This window comes from Coregonus lavaretus (assembly GCF_964263955.1).
Source record: "Coregonus lavaretus genome assembly, chromosome: 3".
NCBI lineage: Eukaryota > Metazoa > Chordata > Actinopteri > Salmoniformes > Salmonidae > Coregonus > Coregonus lavaretus.
The window spans coordinates 8327814-8347750 of NC_139990.1; the positions used below are offsets into that span (position 1 = coordinate 8327814).

The 19937-nt window shown below is 42.3% G+C and overlaps 1 protein-coding gene across 1 annotated transcript in view; it reads right to left on the reverse strand.

Annotated features, from left to right (window-relative positions):
- The window catches only part of LOC311121072 (uncharacterized protein), a gene marked incomplete at its 5' end in the record, with an annotated part of 289117 nt that overhangs the window by 153150 nt on the left and 116030 nt on the right, over positions 1-19937 (reverse strand). Inside the window, 2 exon segments of the mRNA XM_084157921.1 lie at positions 1134-1295; positions 18531-18716. Of these exon segments, the coding sequence (XP_084014047.1) occupies positions 1134-1295; positions 18531-18716 (348 nt within the window).

Consider the following 19937-nt stretch of genomic DNA (forward strand, 5'->3'; position numbering starts at 1 on the left):
TTTATTAGGGAGATGAAGTGTGTCTGTAGCCAGGATGATAAAACAATGCATTATTGGTAGCCTAGTGGTTAAGAGCGTTTGACCAGCAACCGAAAGGTCGTGGATTGAATCCCAGGGCTGACTAGATGTTTGTTTTTTATTTGCCCTTGAGCAAGTCAGTTAACCTGAGTTGTTCTGGATAAGAGCGTCTGCTAAATCACTAAAATGTAAATGTACAATTATGAAGACAGACTGTAATCAGCCAGCCAATGAGACAGTAGACTGTAGCCAGCCAATAACACAGACATAAAAGGAACATACACTATGTAGGTACATGGGACACAATGGCATGATTGTCCAATGGTTACATGCTAGATAAATACAACATCTGCTCTGTGACAGGCTGCAATCACTGTAAATCAAAGCTTGATCTGCCCCTTATTCTGAGTGTCCTCCAATAACACTCAATGACTGAAAGACAGAAAGACAGAAAGAATGAAAGGAAGAAATAACAAATGAACAAACGAGCAAACAAACCAGAGGAGGAGAAACCACTGTAAAGCAACAGCTTTACTATCTCTCCATCTCTGAGGATTTGCTGAAACTGAGCCTTCTATTTTGGATTTAAGAGATGAGCAGAGATTTATAAAGAGTACTGGAGGAACAATGAAGATTTCAGCTGATGGTAGTGAACAAGACTGGACAGGAAAGGACAGATGGGGACTTAGGGTGAGTAATATGACAGTGTAGAGACAAAGTAGTGATACGGAGATATGGGGTAACAGAGTTAGAAAGAGAGAAAGTGACATAGAGAATGATACGAAAAGAGGATATCAGATAGAGAGAAAGAGGTGCATTAGACGTATTATGTTAATGAGATACAGAAGGCAGAGAGAGAGGGAGAGAGGGAGAGAGAGAGAGAGAGAGAGAGAGAGAGAGAGAGAGAGAGAGAGAGAGAGAGAGAGAGAGAGAGAGAGAGAGAGAGAGAGAGAGAGAGAGAGAGAGAGAGAGAGAGAGAGAGAGAGAGAGAGAGAGAGATAGATGGAGGTGTATACAGTGTGTATAAGAGATGGTACTGAATGGGACAGACCAATGGACAGAGAGATAGACAGACAGATAGATAGAGGTGTATATGTATATGAGATGGTACTAACCAGGACACACTGCTATGTTGCAGAGTTTGGTCTGTTTCTCAGGCCCTCCACAGAGCTTGGCCCCTCCTCCGCTCACACAGTTCCTGGTTCGGGTCCTGGAGCCCCGCCCACACGTGACAGAACACAGGCTCCATGACGACCACTCCTCCCACAGCCCATGGACTGCAACACCCAGAGAGACAGGCACACACAGCCAATGGTGATGAGAGAATGAGAGATAGGAGTTGTGTGGAGTCGCCTGTTATAGCCAATGAGGATAGAGAATGAATGTGGAAGAAGGTCCCACCTCCTGCCACAACCAATTGGGTTAGAGAATGTGAGCTTGGAGGCGGGATTATAACTCCTGTCTGCAAATGGGGTTAGAGGATGAGACAGAAAGTGAGTAAATGAACACTAGCACAGCTCTCAAAAGAACCAACAGTAAGACAGATGGCACAGAGGTAAGAAGTGGCCCTCGCCACCTCTCCATATCATTCAAACCAGGAAAGAACACGCTCCAAGCTACCCAAAACCAAAAGTTCCACCTCCACCAGCAGCTGTTACGAAGGACTGGGCCGCGTTCAGAAGGGCACAATGTTGAAGTACGTTCAGATAGAAATATATTGTGTGGAACAGACAAGCCGCTCATGCAGAGAGTGAGGAATCGTGTCAGCTCTATTCATGGTATTTTCTATCTGCAACTTAAAGTGTGTTGCACCCTCCTGAAAGCAACCCTGGTGTTAGATAATGAATGGCATATGAGATAGTAAGGTTAGAGGAGTGAACATATAAAGACATTTGATTTCATGGATTTATGCACAGATAGTATGACAATGTTCATAAAGTACATTCCAAATTGATTAAAACTACTATACTTTTTGGTCATTAAAATGTAATGTTGAGGGCACAGCATTATCAGACTCTGATCAGCAATGCGGTTAAACATTCATCAACTTATTCATTCAAACGATGTGATGCCATCTATTTCATATATTTTAATGAACATCTTAATATAACCTGGGACAGTATTCATAAAGCCTCTCAGAGTACAAATGCTGATCTAGGATCAGTTTTGCCTTTGTAAATGTAATGAATAAGAGGCTAAACTGATCCTAGAGAATATGGTGGCCTGGTTTTTGAGAGGAAGCTTTCTTGTTCTTACCACTCTGAGTAGAAGTTGCTTATGGTCACAGGTCTAGGATTAGTTTACTGTTCCAAATCCCGCTAGTTTACCAAAAGGGTTTACCAAATGGGACCTGAGATCAGTGTCTAGGATAAAAGTCCTCCTCTGTGCAATGAAACCTTAGAGTTGTATAGATGGCTCATCTTCGAAATCTACTAAAATGGTGAAATGGCAAGCGAGTCCTTTATCCAACTTTATGAATGGGACTGGGAGTTAGCCGAGTGACAGTGTTGAGTTATGGCATGCTGGGGGTGAAGTGTTAAGGAACCAGAACAGCACAATGCGGAGGAACACAACACGGCAGCGTACGCAATACACTGCCAACCAGTAAGACAAATAAACAGACTACACCACATGCCCACAGGCAATAGACATACTGTACATACTATGTGTCCACAGAATCACAAACATACAGATCACTATAGCAGAGTAGTCGTAAGAAAGGAGGGAAAGAGAAATATTCTGAGAGAAGAAGAGTGAGGGATGGAGGGATAGAGAGAAAGGGGGAGGAATAGAGAGAAAGGGAAAGGGAGAACCACAGGGAAAAATACATTGATTTTGGGAGTTTGAATGGACAATCTTATGGCAATATGAGATTTGAAAACACAAAGGCAGAAGTGAAGAAAAATAGAACATGAAGAAAGAGGGGGAGAAAGGGGGATGAATCCATTGTGGATACTTGGAGTGCATTCTAATGAGTCAAAGATTTTGAAGGCGTGCATAACGTTAACACTTTGGGGAATATTGAATGAGAGAGAGGGAAAGAGTGAGAAACGTTTTTAAAATATATGAATCGAGGGAGAAAAGGCTGGAGGGAGGGGTGTTGAAAGACAATGTGAGATAGAAAGAGGTAGAGGAAAAAGGAGAGAGAGAAGGAGAGAAATGGAGAGAGAGAAAGTGAGTGAGGGAGAGGAATAAAAAACTAGCTAGATGCACCTGTACGTGCTGAGGGGGGCTGGACGCTGGAGTGTGATTAAACATGCTGATGAACAATTAACTAACTCAGCTGTAGAGAGCAAAGCTCAGAGGGAGGGACAAAAATGGGGGGAGAGAGGGGGGGGAGAGCGAGAGAGTAAGAGAGAGAGAGGGAGAGAAAGGAGTGATGAGAGAGAGGAAGAGAGAGAGGGAGAGGAAGGAGTGATGAGAGAGAGCAAGAGAGAGAGAGGGAGAGGAAGGAGTGATGAAAGAGAGCAAGAGAGAGATGGAGAGGAAGGAGTGATGAGATAGAGCAAGAGAGAGAGATGGAGAGAGAGATTGAGAGAGAGAGAGAGAGAGAGAGAGAGAGAGAGAGAGAGAGAGATTAGGAGAGACAGAGAGGGAGAGAGGGAGAGAGAGAGAGAGAGAGAGAGAGAGAGAGAGAGAGAGAGAGAGAGAGAGAGAGAGAGAGAGAGAGAGAGAGAGAGAGAGAGAGAGAGAGAGAGAGAGAGAGATAAAGAGAGAGATTAGGAGAGACTGAGAGGGAGAGAGAGAAAGAGAGAGAGGGAGAGAGATAAAGAGAGAGATTATGAGAGACAGAGAGGGAGAGAGAGAAAGAGAGAGAGGGAGAGAGAGAGAGAGAGAGAGAGAGAGAGAGAGAGAGAGAGAGAGAGAGAGAGAGAGAGAGAGAGAGAGAGAGAGAGAGAGAGAGAGAGGGAGAGAGAGATAACGAGAGAGAGGGAGAGAGAGAGAGAGAGAGAGAGAGAGAGGGAGAGAGAGAGAGATACAGAGAGAGAGAGGGAGAGAGAGATAAAGATAGAGAGAGAGATAAAGAGAGAGATATGTGTATATGTATGTATGTATGTGTATATATGTGTATATGTATGTATGTATTACTATTATTATTATTAATATTATTATTATTTTATTTTTTATTTTTTTCAATGTACTTTACTTAAACCAGTGAATATCACTTATTATAAATGAGATCATTAACTATCAGCTCTTGGAATATCCAGGGCCTGTACTCTTCACATTTTGATTATAAAACAACAAATCCAGAATTGATTAAAAACATCAAGTGACAGGACATCATAATCCTATTGGAAACATGGTATCGTGGAGACATAGATACTCAGTGTCCCTCAGGCTATAGAGAAAGTTTACTACCATCAATCAAACATAAAAATGTTAAACGGGGCCGAGACTCAGGTGGAATCATAATTTGGCATAAGCAGGACTTAGCACTGAATAAAATTAAAAAAAGGTACTAATAACATTTGGTTAAAACTTAACAAAGGTACAATCTATTGTGACAATGATGTATATATATGTGCAACTTATGTTCCTCCTTCAGATTCATCATATAATGATGATCAGTTTTTTGACAATCTCCATACAGAAATCATTCAATTTCAGGCAGAAGGTAAAGTGCTTATTTGTGGAGATTTCAATGCAAGAACAGGTTCTGAGCCTGACTACACTGATGCGGGAGGTAACCACCACATATTTGGACACCCCTCCTTGTACAGTAGCCCAATAATAAATAATAGAAACAGTCCTGACCAAATACTGAGCAAAAATGGGAAGGAGTTAGTGCATCTCTGTCGAGCCTTAGGCCTATACATGCTTAATGGTAGAATCAGAGGGGACTCTTTAGGTCAGTTTACTTACTGCTCAGCTCTTGGGACAAGTGTAGTCGATTATGCCATCACTGACATTGACCCCTCCTCCATTAGTGCATTCACTGTCAGACAACAGACACCATTGTCAGATCACAGTCAGATCAACGTGTTTCTGAAGAAATTAACCGGCAATATTCATTCAAAAAAAAACAGCCCGATAAACTCTAAAACATGAACCAATCGTACAGATGGGCTCAAAACAGTGCAGAGAGATTCATTGAAACATTGAACTCAAATGAAATGATGAACTCTATACAGTTTTTCAATAACTCACAATACCAAAACAATAAAGAAGGTGTCAATTCGGCTACTCAAAACATCAATTGCATTTTCCAAAAAGCAGCATCGAAAGCAAATTTGAGAAAACCAAAGAAATGCAACATCAGAAACAAAAAACAAAATGTTTCTGAAAAATTGTTTGATAACGAATGTAAAACAATTAGAAAACACCTAAGACAAATGTTAAATGAAAAACATAAGCAGCAAAACAACCCAGATCTACGCTATGAATACTTTGAAACTCTGAAACAGTATAAACATACACTGAAACGCAAGAAATTGAATTATACCAACAAGACACTTGATGAAATTGAAAGTGCAATTGACCAAAATCGGTTCTGGGACATGTGGAACAATTTAAGCACGACAAAGCCATACAAGATTTTTTAAATAATCTATACAAAAACATCCCACAAAAAGACTTACAGCAGAACCAATTAGAAATTCAAGAAAAATGGAACATCCTTCAATCAGTCATTAAAAACAACCAAAATCCATTAGATTACCCAATAACCCAACAAGAACTAAATGAAAAACTCAAATCTATAATATCAAAGAAGGCTTGTGGTCTAGATAACATCAGAAATGAAATGCTGAAAAACAGCACACCTGAGTAGCAAAATGCTGTGCTTAAATTGTTCAACATAGTTTTAACTTCTGGCTGCTTCCCTGATGTCTGGAACCAGGGGCTCATCTCCCCTATCCACAAAAGTGGAGACAAATCAGACCCCAATAGTTACAGGGGAATTTGCGTAAACAGCAACTTGGGAAAGTTTTTCTGTAGCATTTTGAATTCAAGAATTCAAACCTTTCTTCAAGAACAAAATGTAATAAGTAAATGTCAAATTGTCTTTCTCCCTAACCATCGCACTACTGACCATATATACACCTTACACACACTAATTAATAAACACGTTCACCAAAAAAAAGAGGGCAAAATCGTTGCTTGCTTTATTGACTTTAAAAAAGCATTTGATTCTATTTGGCACGAAGGGCTATTCTACAAAATTCTCCAAAGTGGGCTTGGTGGTAAGGTGTATGACTTAATAAAATGTATGTACACAGAAAACATGTGTGCAATAAAAATCAAAAACCAAAGAACATAATTATTTTCACAACGTTGAGGTGTGAGACAAGGCTGCAGTTTGAGTCCAAATCTTTTCAACATTTATATCAATGAATTAGCAGACATGACGGACCATTCTCCAGCCCCAGGACTCACACTATTTGACACATAGGTAAAATACCTGCTATATGCTGATGACTTGGTACATCTATCACCAACCAAAGAAGGTCTTCAACAGAACCTTAACATTCTAGAGCAATATTGCCAGATGTCAGAAACACAAATATAAATTCACCCTGAACAACACCATAATTGAACACACTAAAAATTACACATATTATATCATACTGCATCGGGAAACTTTAATATGGCAGTGAATGCACTCAAAGAAAAAGCCAGCAGAGCATTGTATGCAATAAAAATGAAATTATTCAAAATCAACATCCCAATTAGAATTCGGACCCAAATATTTGACAGTGTAATCCTACCAATAGCTCTTTATGGAAGTGAGGTTTGGGGGCCACTCAATAAACTGGACTTTAAAATGTGGAACAAACATTCATTTGAAGCCCTACATGCAGAATTATGTTGGAAAATTCTACAAGTCCAGAGAAATACACCAACTAATGCATGCAGGGCAGAATTTGGCCGCTTTCCAGTAGTAATGAAAATACAGAAAAGATCATTACAATTTTGGCTACACCTACATTCAAGTCCATATTCAAGTCTGCAATTTAAAGCACTTTAAACCCAAGAGCTGAGCCCAGAAACGAGCTCTCTCAGTCAGCTGGTGTTGGACCTAACCAACCAAGCTGACACCAGCACTGCTTCAAAAGAAAGAATTCCAATGAACAAAATCATGAACCAATCAAAGGACTCATATTTACAACATTGGAAAAACGAAACAAAATCCCAAAGCCGACTAAATTGCTATCTGACCCTAAACAGAGAATATGAATTGGCTGATTATCTCTACTCTGTCAGAGATACGAAGCAGAGACAGATCCTTACCAAGTACAGGCTGAGTGACCACCAATTGGCAATAGAAACCGGCAGACATAAAAAGACATGGCTACCCAAAGAGGAGCGTATATGTGGTCACTACACGACAGGGGAGGTAGAAACAGAGACGCACTTTCTCCTTTACTGTGATAAATATTCCTCACAAAGAGATTCGTTATTCACAGAAATGACTACATTCATTCCAAATTTTAACTTATTAAAACCAGAGGAAAAACTAAAAATACTAATGGGCGAAGGAGCAATGGCTCCTCTTGCAGCCAAAAATGTATTTGCCTGCCATAGCCTGAGGGACACTGAATAATAACATCTGCATAGTAAATAGTAACTTACTTATTATTATTGTTATTGCTATTATTGTTAATACCATTATTATTGTTGTTTATCATTCCAAATAGTAGTGGTATGGGTGGTAATGGTAAAGATGGCAGTTTAATGATGGTGGTTGTAATAGTGGTAGTAATGATGATGGTAGTTGTAGTACTGATGTAATGGTGAAGATGACTGTTATTTAGTTATAAGTTAGTTATAGTTTCATTTTCCATATTTATATTTTAATATTTACTACATTTGTACTATTGACTGTTACCATTTTATTGTTATTATTTTTGTATTTAATTTTGATTATTATTTACTACCATCTTATATTATTATTTGTTATTGTTTATACTTTTATTATTGTATACATTGTTGCTTTGGCAATATTGACACAATGTTTTTCATGCCAATAAAGCAGCTTGAATTTGAGAGAGAGAGAGAGAGAGAGAGAGAGAGAGAGAGAGAGAGAGAGAGAGAGAGAGAGAGAGAGAGAGAGAGAGAGAGAGAGAGAGAGAGAGAGAGAGAGAGAGAGAGAGAGAGAGAGAGGGAGGGAAAGGGAGAGAGGGAGAGAGAGAGAGACCTGTTTCTTTGCCAACATGAATATAGAGAGAGAGGGAGAGGGAGAGGGAGAGGGAGAGAGGGAGAGAGAGACCTGTTGCTTTGCCAACATGAATATCTGCCTGGTCTGCTTAGCCATGAAAACAAGCCAAACAGTTGGTTTTAAGCATCCTCTGAGAGCAAAACTTCAGGTAGATACAGAGTTTATATCATCACTGTTTTTTTATATAATCAACTAACTCCATCCTGAGAATATTGAGCTGCTAATGTTAGCACAGACTACAGCAAACTTCTCCATCCAAACTGTTCACTAGAGGGCCCTTGAAAAGCAGCTGAATACTTGTTAAACATTGTCTATTCATTTACAAGGAATCTGGCTCGCTTACAAATTAATTAAATATGAAAAGCTAAATTGTCTTCAGTCAATAAGCATTCAACCCCTTTGTTATGGCAAGCCTAAATAAGTTCAGGAGTAAAAATGTGCTTAACAAGTCACATAATACGTTGCATGGTCCCACTCTCTGTGTAATAATAGTGTTTAACATAAATGACTACCTCATCTCTGTACCCCACACACACAGTTATCTGTAAGGTCCCTCAGTTGAGCAGTGAATTTCAAACACAAATTCAACCACATAGACCAGGGAGGTTTTCCAATGCCTTGCAAGGAAGGGCACCAACATGTATTGGTAGATGGGTAGCTGTATATGACATTGAATATCCCTTTGAGCACAGTGAATTTATTCATTACACTTAGGATGGTGTATCAATACACCCAGTCACTACAAAGATACAGGCGTCCTTCCTAACTCAGTTGCCGGAGAGGAAGGAAACCTCTCAGGGATTTCACCATGAGGCCAATGGTGACTTTAACATAGTCATAGAGTTTAATGGCTGTTTAATCCAACACAACACATCACTGAGTACCATTCTTCAGTTTTTCAAGCATGATGGTGGCTGCATCATGTTATGGGTATGCTTGTCATCGGCTAGGACTAGGGAGACGTTTAGGATAAAAATAAACGGAATAGAGCTAAGCACAGGCAAAATCCTAGAGGAAAAGCGGATTCAGTCTGCTTTCCAACAGACACTGTGAGACAAATTCATCTTTCAGCAGGACAATAACCTAAAACACAAGGCCAAATCTACACTGGAGTTGCTTACCAAGATGACATTGAATGGTCCTGAGTGGCCTAGTTACAGTTTGGACTTAAATCGTCCTGAAAAGCAATGATCAACAACCAACTTGACAGAGCTTGAAGAATAATGAAAAAGAAAAGTGCAAATATTGTACTATGCCGGTGTGCATTGTGCTTAAAGACTTACCCAGAAAGACTCACAGATATAATCGCTGCCAAAGGTGATTCTAACATGTATTGACTCAGATGTGTGAATATTTATGTACTGTAAATGAGATATTTTGAATGTCATTTTCAATAAATGTGCAAACATCATGTTTTCATTTTGTCATTATGTGCTATTATGTGTAGATGGGTGACTTTTTATTTATTTAAACAATTTTGAATTCAGGTTGTTACACAACAAAATGTGAAATAAGTCAAGGGGTAAGAATACTTTCTGAATGCACTGTAGCCACACACACGCACACACACACTCACACACATACAGTGAGGGAAAAAAGTATTTGATCCCCTGCTGATTTTGTACGTTAGCCCACTGACAAAGAAATGATCAGTCTATAATTTTAATAAGAGGTTTATTTGAACATTGAGAGACAGAACAACAACAAAAAAATTCAGAAAAACGCATGTTTAAAATGTTATAAATTTATTTGCATTTTAATGAGGGAAATAAGTATTTGACCCCTCTGCAAAACATGACTTAGTACTTGGTGGCAAATCCTTTGTTGACAATCACAGAGGTCAGATGTTTCTTGTAGTTGTCCACCAGGTTTGCACATATCTCAGGAGGGATTTTGTTCCACTCCTCTTTGCAGATCTTCTCCAAGTCATTAAGGTTTCGAGGCTGACGTTTGGCAACTCGAACCTTTAGCTCCCTCCACAGATTTTCTACGGGATTAAGGTCTGGAGACTGGCTAGGCCACTCCAGGACCTTAATGTGCTTCTTCTTGAGCCACTCCTTTGTTGCCTCGGCCTTGTGTTTTGGGTCATTGATATGCTGGAATTCCCATTCACGACCCATTTTCAATGCCCTGGCTGAGGGAAGGAGGTTCTCACCCAAGATTTGACGGTACATGGCCCCTTCCATCGTCCCTTTGATGCAGTGAAGTTGTCCTGTCCCCTTAGCAGAAAAACACCCCCAAAGCATAATGTTTCCACCTCCATGTTTGACGATAGGGATGGTGTTCTTGGGGTCATAGGCAGCATTCCTCCTCATCCAAACACGGCGAGTTGAGTTGATGCCAAAGAGCTCCATTTTGGTCTCATCTGACCACAACACTTTCACCCAGTTCTCCTCTGAATCATTCAGATTTTCATTGGCAAACTTCAGACGGGCCTGTATATGTGCTTTCTTTAGCAGGGGGACCTTGCGGGCGCTGCAGGATTTCAGTCCTTCACGGCGTAGTGTGTTACCAATTGTTTTCTTGGTGACTATGGTCCCAGCTGCCTTGAGATCATTGACAAGATCCTCCTTTGTAGTTCTGGGCTGATTCCTCACCGTTCTCATGATCATTGCAACTCCACAAGGTGAGATCTTGCATGGAGCCCCAGGCTGAGGGAGATTGAGAGTTATTTTGTGTTCCTTCCATTTGCGAATAATCGCACCAACTGTTGTCACCTTCTCACCAAGCTGCTTGGCGATGGTCTTGTAGCCCATTCCAGCCTTGTGTAGGTCTACAATCTTGTCCCTGACATCCTTGGAGAGCTCTTTGGTCTTGGCCATGGTGGAGAGTTTGGAATCTGATTGATTGATTGCTTCTGTGGAAAGGTGTCTTTTATACAGGTAACAAACTGAGATTAGGAGCACTCCCTTTAAGAGTGTGCTCCTAATCTCAGCTCGTTACCTGTATAAAAGTCACCTGGGAGCCAGAAATCTTTCTGATTGAGAGGGGCTCAAATACTTATTTCCCTCATTAAAATGCAAATCAATTTATAACATTTTTGACATGTGTTTTTCTGGATTTTTTTGTTGTTATTCTGTCTCTCACTGTTGAAATAAACCTACCATTAAAATTATAGACTGATCATTTCTTTGGCAGTGGGCAAACGTACAAAATCAGCAGGGGATCAAATACTTTTTTCCCTCACTGTACACACACACACACACACACACACACACTCACACACACACACACTCACACGTACATACACACGCACACTCACAAGTACACACACACACACTCACACGTATACACACAAACTGAAACGTACACACACACACACACACACTCACACGTACACACACACACACACATACACACACACACACACACACACACACACACTTTAATCAGTAGCCTGGATGAGAGAGGGAATGGGGACATAAGAGTGAACATCAGAAAACTGCCCTCCACCACCACAGCCTGAGAGAGTTATAACACTGGGGTGTAGAGAGGGTTATAACACTGGGGTATAGAGAGGGTTATAACACTGGGGTGTAGAGAGGGTTATAACACTGGGGTGTAGAGAGGGTTATAACACTGGGGTGTAGAGAGGGTTATAACACTGAGGTGTAGAGGGTTATAACACTGAGGTGTAGAGGGTTATAACACTGTGGTGTAGAAAGGGTTAAAACACTGGTGTGTAGAGAGGGTTATAACACTGGGGTGTAGAGAGGGTTATAACACTGGGGTGTAACATATGTGTATTAAATTACACTGAACAAAAATATAAACTCAACATGCAACAATTTCAAAGATTTTACTGAGTTACAGTTCATGTCAGGAAATCAGTCAATTGAAATAAAATCAATAGGCCCTAATCTATGTTTTTCACATGACTGGAAATACAGATATGCATCTGTTGGGCACAGATACCTTTAAAAAAAAGTAGCGGCGTGGATCAGAATAGTTAGTATCTGGTGTGACCACAATTTGCCTCATGCAGCACGACACATCTCCTTCACATAAAGTTGATCAGGCTGTTGATTGTGGCCTGTGGAATGTTGTCCCAGTCCTCTTCGATTGGCTGTGCGAAGTTGCTGGATGTTGGCAGGAACTGGAACACGCTGTCGTAGACGTCAATCCAGAGCATCCCAAACATGCTCAATGGGTGACATGTCTGGTGAGTAAGCATGCCATGGAAAAATGGGGACATTTTCAGCTTCCAGGAATTGTGTACAGATCCTTGCAACATGAGACTGTGCATTATCCTGCTGAAGCATGAAGTGATGGCGGCGGATATATATGGCACGACAATGGGCCTCAGGATCTCGTCACGGTATCTCTGTGCCTTCAAATTGCCATAGATAAAATGCAACTGTGTTCGTTGTCTGTTGCTTATGCCTCCCCATAACATAACCCCACCGCCACAATGGGGCACTCTGTTTATAACGTTGACATCAGCAAACGGCTCGCCCATACGACGTCATTCAGTTGAAACCAGGATTTATCCATGAAGAGCACACTTCTCCAGCGTGCCAGTGGCCATAGGTGAGCATTTGCCCACTGAAGTCGGTTACGACGCCGAATTGCAGTCAGGTCAAGACCCTGGTGAGGACGATGAGCACGCAGATGAGCTTCCCTGAGACAGTTTCTGACAGTTTGTGCAGAAATTCTTAGGTTGTGCAAACCCACAGTTTCATCAGCTGTCTGGGTGGCTGATCTCAGACGATCCCGCAGGTTAAGAAGCCGGATGTGGAGGTCCTGGGCTGGCGTGGTTACACGTGGTCTGCGGTTGTGAGGCCGGCTGGACATACTGCCAAATTCTCTAAAACGTTGGAGGTGGCTATGGTAGAGAAATGAACATTCAATTATCTGGCAAATACTCTGGTGGACATTCCTGCAGTCAGCATGCAAATGTCATGCTTCCTCAAAACTTAAGACATCTGTGGCATAGTGTTCTGTGACAAAACTGCACATTTTTTACTGGCCTTTTATTGACCCCAGCACAAGGTGCACCTGTGTAATGATCATGTTGTTTAATCAGCTTCTTGATATGCGACACCTGTCAGGTGGATGGATAATCTTGGCAAAGGAGAAATGCTCACTAACAGGGATGTAAACAAATTTGTGAAATACCCCCCAAAAATGCTAACCTCCCGTTATTATAATGGTAAACGCTTAGCATGTCTTGAGGGTATGATATTTATACCTCTGTAACTCATAATTATGCACGATTCATTCAGGATTATCCTTAATCATGGACAGCATCAACATTAATGTAGAAGATTTTAGAAACATATTCTATTCTTATTTACAATAAAAGTGACTCCAAAATGACACAATATATTATTTATATTATATATTATTTACCATTCATTTCTATTGGGTACTAAATAATCTGAAACAACCAAAACAAACAGCAAATGCATCCAACAAGTTTGTACAGTCACAGGCTTAATGTAATAATTGCATGCTAGGAAAATGGGACCAAATACTTAAAATGTTACTACTTTAATACACATTTAAGTGAATTTGTCCCAATGCTTTTGGTACCCTAAAATGGGTGGACTATGTAAAAAAAAAGTGCTGTGATTTCTAAATGGTTCACCCAATATGGATGAAAATACCCTCAAATTAAAGCTGATAGTCTGCACTTTAACCTCATATTCATTGTATTATTTCAAAACAACAACAAAATTGTCACTCTCCCAATACCTTTGAAGCTCACTGTAACAATGGGATGTAGTGAGGGTTAAACACTGGGATGTAGTGAGGTTCAAAACACTGGGGTGTAGTGAGTGTTAAAACACTGGGGTGTAGTGAGTGTTAAAACACTGGGGTGTAGTGAGTGTTAAAACACTGGGGTGTAGTGAGGGTTAAAACACTGGGATATAGTGAGGGTTAAAACACTGGGATGTTGTGAGGGTTAAAACACTGGGGTGTAGTGAGGGTCAAAACACTGGGATGTAGTGAGGGTCAAAACACTGGGATGTAGTGAGGGTCAAAACACTGGGGTGGAATGAGGGTCAAAACACTGGGATGTAGTGAGGGTCAAAACACTGGGATGTAGTGAGGGTCAAAACACTGGGATGTAGTGAGGGTCAAAACACTGGGGTGGAATGAGGGTTAAAACACTGGGACATAGTAAGGGTTAAAACACCGGGGTGTAGTGAGCGTCAAAACACTGGGGTGTAGTGAGGGTTAAACACTGGGATGTTGTGAGGGTTAAAACACTGGGGTGTAGTGAGGGTTGAAACACTTGGATGTTGTGAGGGTTAAAACACTGGGGTATAGTGAGGGTCAAAACACTGGGGTGTAGTGAGGGTTCAAATACTGGGGTGTGGTGAAGGTTCAAACACTGGGATGTAGTGAGGGTTAAAACACTGGGATGTAGTGAGGGTTAAAACACTGGGGTGTAGTGAGGGTTAAAACACTGGGATTTAGTGATGGTTAAAACACTGGGATGTAGCACCACCTATTGGTCAGAGGGAGAATTTACCCCATTAGCCTGGAACATTGATTACTTTGCAAGACAAGGAATGAGTGAATAAGTGACACAGTATCCAGAGACAATCCCCATGTAAAGTGCTACTTACTACCAGAGCCACATACACACAGAGACTGTGTGGAAACAGTAGCACAGGTAGGGAACAGGAGTTTGAGACACACACAGTAAAAAGCATCAGGGTGTGTTTTTGAGTATATGCACGGCAGAGTGAGGAAGCGTGGGGGGCAGAAAGTGAGGAATATGGAGGAGTGAACACACACACACACACACACACACCAGTGGAGGCTGCTGAGGGGAGGACGGCTCATAATAATGGGGGGAACAGAGCGAATGGAATGGCATCAAACACATGGAAACCATATACAATTAATACAATTGATACAATTCCCCCTATTCAGCCATTACCACAAGCCCGTCCTCCCCAATTAAGGTGCCACCAACCTCCTGTGACACACACGTATAGCCTGGTGTGTTTTTTGTCTGGCACATAAAACCAGAGCCTATTTATGCATTTGCAAATGAGCCCAGAGAGCACACAACCAAGGCAACGAGAAAGAGCAAGGCCAAAGGTCATATTAGAGAAAAAAAACTAACAACGCAGAAAGCCCATTGAATATGAAGAAATATGTTTACAAAAGAACACCACACACATGCAGACAGACACACAGACCTTTGCTACACCACCGCCATGACAACGATCAATGGCAACTTGGACAACTTGAGACAGCAGACGGCACTTCACACAGTCACACACACATGCACGCAACCACGCACACACACACACAAACACAAGTTCCCCATCTCTCAAACTATCATGTCCCTAGCTCAAGGACTAGTGTACCGACCTCATTGTCAAAACAGAATATGTTCCCTCTATTCCTGTATAAAATGATAAACACTACATGACCAAAAGTATGTGGACGCCTGCCCATTCAACATCTCATTCCAAAATCATGGGCATTAATATGGAGTTGGTCCCTTTTTTGCTGTTATAACAGCCTCCACTCTTCTGGGAAGGCTTTCCACTAGATGTTGGAACATTTCTGCGAGGTTTGATGGGGTTGAGGTCAGGGCTCTGTGCAGGCCAGTCAAGTTCTTCCACACCGATCTTGACAAACCATTTCTGTATAGACACCACTTTGTGCATGGGGGCATTGTCATGCTGCAACAGGAAAGGGCCTTCCCCAAACTGTTGCCACAAAGTTGGAAGCACAGAATCATCTAGAATGTAATTGTATGCTGTAGCATTAAGATTTCCATTCACTGGAACTAAGGGGCCTAGCCCGAAACATGAAAAACAGCCCCAGACCATAATTCTTCCTCCACCAAACTTTACAGTTGCCACTATGCACTGGGGCAGGTAGCGTTCTCCTGGCATTCGCCAAACCCAGAATAATCTGTCGGACTGCCAGATGGTGAAGCGTGATTGATCACTCCAGAGAACGCATTTCCACTGCTCCAGAGTCCAATGGCGTTGAGCTTTACACCACTCCAGAAGTCAGTATTGAGTGTTGCAACTGAAGAAAGACGATTTTTACGTGCTACAGGCTTCAGCACTCTGCGGTCCCGTTCAGTGAGCTTATGTGGCCTACCACTAAACGGCTGAGCCGTTGTTGCTCCTAGTGTCACGCTCGTTGAAGGACTGGTCGAACCAAGGCGCAGCGTGATATGCATACATGTTTATTTGAAACGAATAAATAACGACAAAACAACAACTTAAACAAAACGTGAAGTCCAAGGTACACAAACAACATACCTCACAAGGAACAAGATCCCACAACCCACTAGTGCCAATAGGCTGCCTAAGTATGGTCCCCAATCAGAGACAACGAGCGACAGCTGCCTCTGATTGGGAACCACACCGGCCAACATAGATCTATGCATACTAGATCCTACAACAGAAAACAAACACAACAAGGAATATACACACCCTGACTCAACATATAAGCGTCCCCTAAGTCAGGGCGTGACTGAGTCAGGGCTAGACATTTCTACTTCACAATAACATCACTTACAGTTGACCAGGGCAGCTTTAGCGGGGCAGAAATTTGACGAACTGACTTGTTGGAAAGGTGGCATCCTATGACGGTGCCACGTTCAAGTCACTGATCTCTTCAGTACGGGCCATTCTACTGCCAATGTTTGTCTATAGAGATTGCATGGTGGTGCGCTCGATTTTATACACCTGTCAAATAAAATGAGCAACGGGTGTGGCTGAAATAGCCGCATCCACTAATTTGAAGGGGTGTCCACATATTTTTGTAAATATAGTGTATCTTTTGGTAGAAAAAAGTATTGTCAACCAAGCTTAGGTTTTCTATTGGGTTCCATTTTCATATGGTGTCATAAGCTCTATTTCGAGTAATGCATTATTGTATGTGCATGTGTGTGTGTGTCTCTCGCTCTTTCTGTGTGTGTGTGTTTGTCAGCTAAATCAGGAGACACACATGGAGAATGATATGAATAACATGATGAATCAGTTCCAGTGAAAGGCACTACATTATTCAAAAACTATTCAAATACTACACTATGTGTGTGTGTGAGTGTGTGCATATGTATATCTGTGTGCGTGTGAGTGTGTGCATGTGTATATCTGTGTGTGTGTGTGTGCGTGTGTGTGTGACCATTTGTGATCTAGTGTAAAAGTGTGTGACTGAAAGCATGCATGTAGAGTAATTGTCCCTTGTTGCTATATGAACAAATGTTTCTAGTGAATTACATTGACCTTCACATTAATAATTCACTGCCTTACATTAACGTCACACATGGAGAGATCATGTAGCACTGATGAGTAAGGAATATGGTTTGTGTGTGAGTGTGTGTGTGTGTATGTCTCCTTGGACCGCGTGTGTGTGTGCACGTTCATACATACTTGCGCATGTGAGCTGCTCTTCAAATCATGAATGCATATTCCAAGCTCGCAGGCTACTCTGAGTGGATATAGGTTGGTGTGTGTGTTTGTTGGTCCCTGTCGGTGTGTGTACATCCACACTGTGTGATTAGAGAGGAAAATAGATGAATAAACCATATGAAGCATGGAGTCTCTCCCTCCATCCCCGATGCATCACAGGAAACAGTCAATCGAAACACCGCGCCGCGCCAGTCGCCCCTAACATCCCCCATGGTCACCGTCCACTTTGATTAGCCTTCCATCTCATCCACCCGCTTCACGCCTGCCCGCCCGCCTTACCCAATCCAACGCAACCCCCCGAAGCCACGGCGGGAAGAAAATCACATCTGAGAGAAGGGCTGGAAAAAATGAAATAAAAAATGAAATAATGAAATAATTAACAAAATACAACACAGCTACCAATCTCTCATCAAAGGATCAGCTGAGGGGATTCATATTGGCGCTTGATGGAAAATAAGCCACTTAGCCATACAAATCACATTCTCACATTTGCATAAGAACAAGATTAGCATATGCACTGACAGGGAAGGGAAATGTTGTTGCTTTTTCCTCCGTCTTCTCTCTCAGGAAGAGCATCAGTAAAAACAAATGTTGCATAGTGTGTGTTCTGTAAACACGTACACACACACAGGCTGGCATGCATGCAAATACACACACACACACACACACATTAGTGAACAGACAGTCAAGGCCAGGTTTCACAGTGGGGGCACTAGCTATAGTAGGGCGAATCTGTGTACCGGCTGTGCAGTTTCATGCAGTCTCAGTGAAGTTTACATCTGTGATCATACAGTGGTTATGAAATGTTTATGAAGCTTGTGTTAGGTACTCTACTATCTGTGGTCTTTGCAGTGTGTGTGTGTGTGTGTGTGTGTGTGTGTGTGTGTGTGTGTGTGTGTGTGTGTGTGTGTGTGTGTGTGTGTGTGTGTGTGTGTTAATGTCACGCCTACCTGAGCTCAGTGCTGGGTCACCGGGGCAGGTGGCTGTATTGTTACACATACGTGTCTCTCTCAGGGCTCCGCTACACAGGGTGCCGTAGGGAGAGGACACACACGAGCGCGTCCGCACCTGCCAACCCTGGCCACACGTTAACGAACACACACTCCACTGAGACCACTCCTCTGCCGCAGGGTCACCTGGAGCGAGAGAGAGAGAGAGAGAGAGAGAGAGAGAGAGAGAGAGAGAGAGAGAGAGAGAGAGAGAGAGAGAGAGAGAGAGAGAGAGAGAGAGAGACAGAGACAGAGAGAGACAGAGAGACACAGAGAGACACAGAGAGACACAGAGAGACACAGAGAGACACAGAGAAAGAGAGAGAACAGAAGATAGAGAAGAGAGAGGGAGAGAGGGAGAGAGAGGGGGAGGGAGGGAGGGAGGGAGGGAGGGAGAGAGAGAGAGAGAGAGAGAGAGAGAGAGAGAGAGAGAGAGAGAGAGAGAGAGAGAGAGCACAAACATATCATTGCCATTGTTGCTGCTGTAGTTTGGTTGTGAAGTTTCTTTCATGCCTATTAATCTTACTTTAATGATGTGACTTGACGGAGACCGAAGGGAGAGGTAGAGAAAGAAAGGGATGAATAAATGAGCAAAAGGGGCAAAAGGTATAATTGGTCTACTGAATCCCTATTACTTCTACAGTAATATTCATAAGCTCTATAGGCAGTGCATGTAAGCTGTGGTCTGCTATTCATGAGCCTTTAGGTAATATTCATGAGGATTTAGATAGTATTCATGAGCATTAATATGGGGTGTGTCCCAAATGACACCCTATTCCCTATATAGTGCTCTACTTTTGACCAGGACCCATAGAGCTCATAGGGCCCTGGTCACAGATAGTGCACTATATAAAGAATAGGGTGCCAGGATACCATTTGGGACAGGGTACCATTTGTGTGTGTGTGTGTGTGTTTGCGTGTGTGTGTGTGTTTTGAAGGGGTTGCATGTCAAACGTAACAGGCTAAATGAAAGGGAGAGTAGTAAAAATGGGTACAATCTTCACTGACGTGTACAACATGGTGGAGAGGGGAGGGGTGAGTAGAGAGAGGAGGAGAGGGGAGGGGTGAGTAGAGAGAGGAGTAGAGGGAGGGGGGAGTAGAGAGAGAAGGGGAGGGGAGGGGTGAGGAGAGAGAGAGGAGAGGGGAGGGGTGAGGAGAGGAGAGAGAGGAGGAGAGGGGAGGGGTGAGTAGAGAGAGGAGGAGAGGGGAGGGGTGAGTAGAGAGAGGAGGAGAGGGGAGGGGTGAGGAGAGAGAGGAGGAGAGGGGAGGGTGAGTAGAGAGAGGAGAGAAGGGGAGGGATGAGTAGAGAGAGGAGGAGAGGGGAGGTGTGAGTAGAGAGAGGAGGAGAGGAGAGGGGAGAGGTGAGGA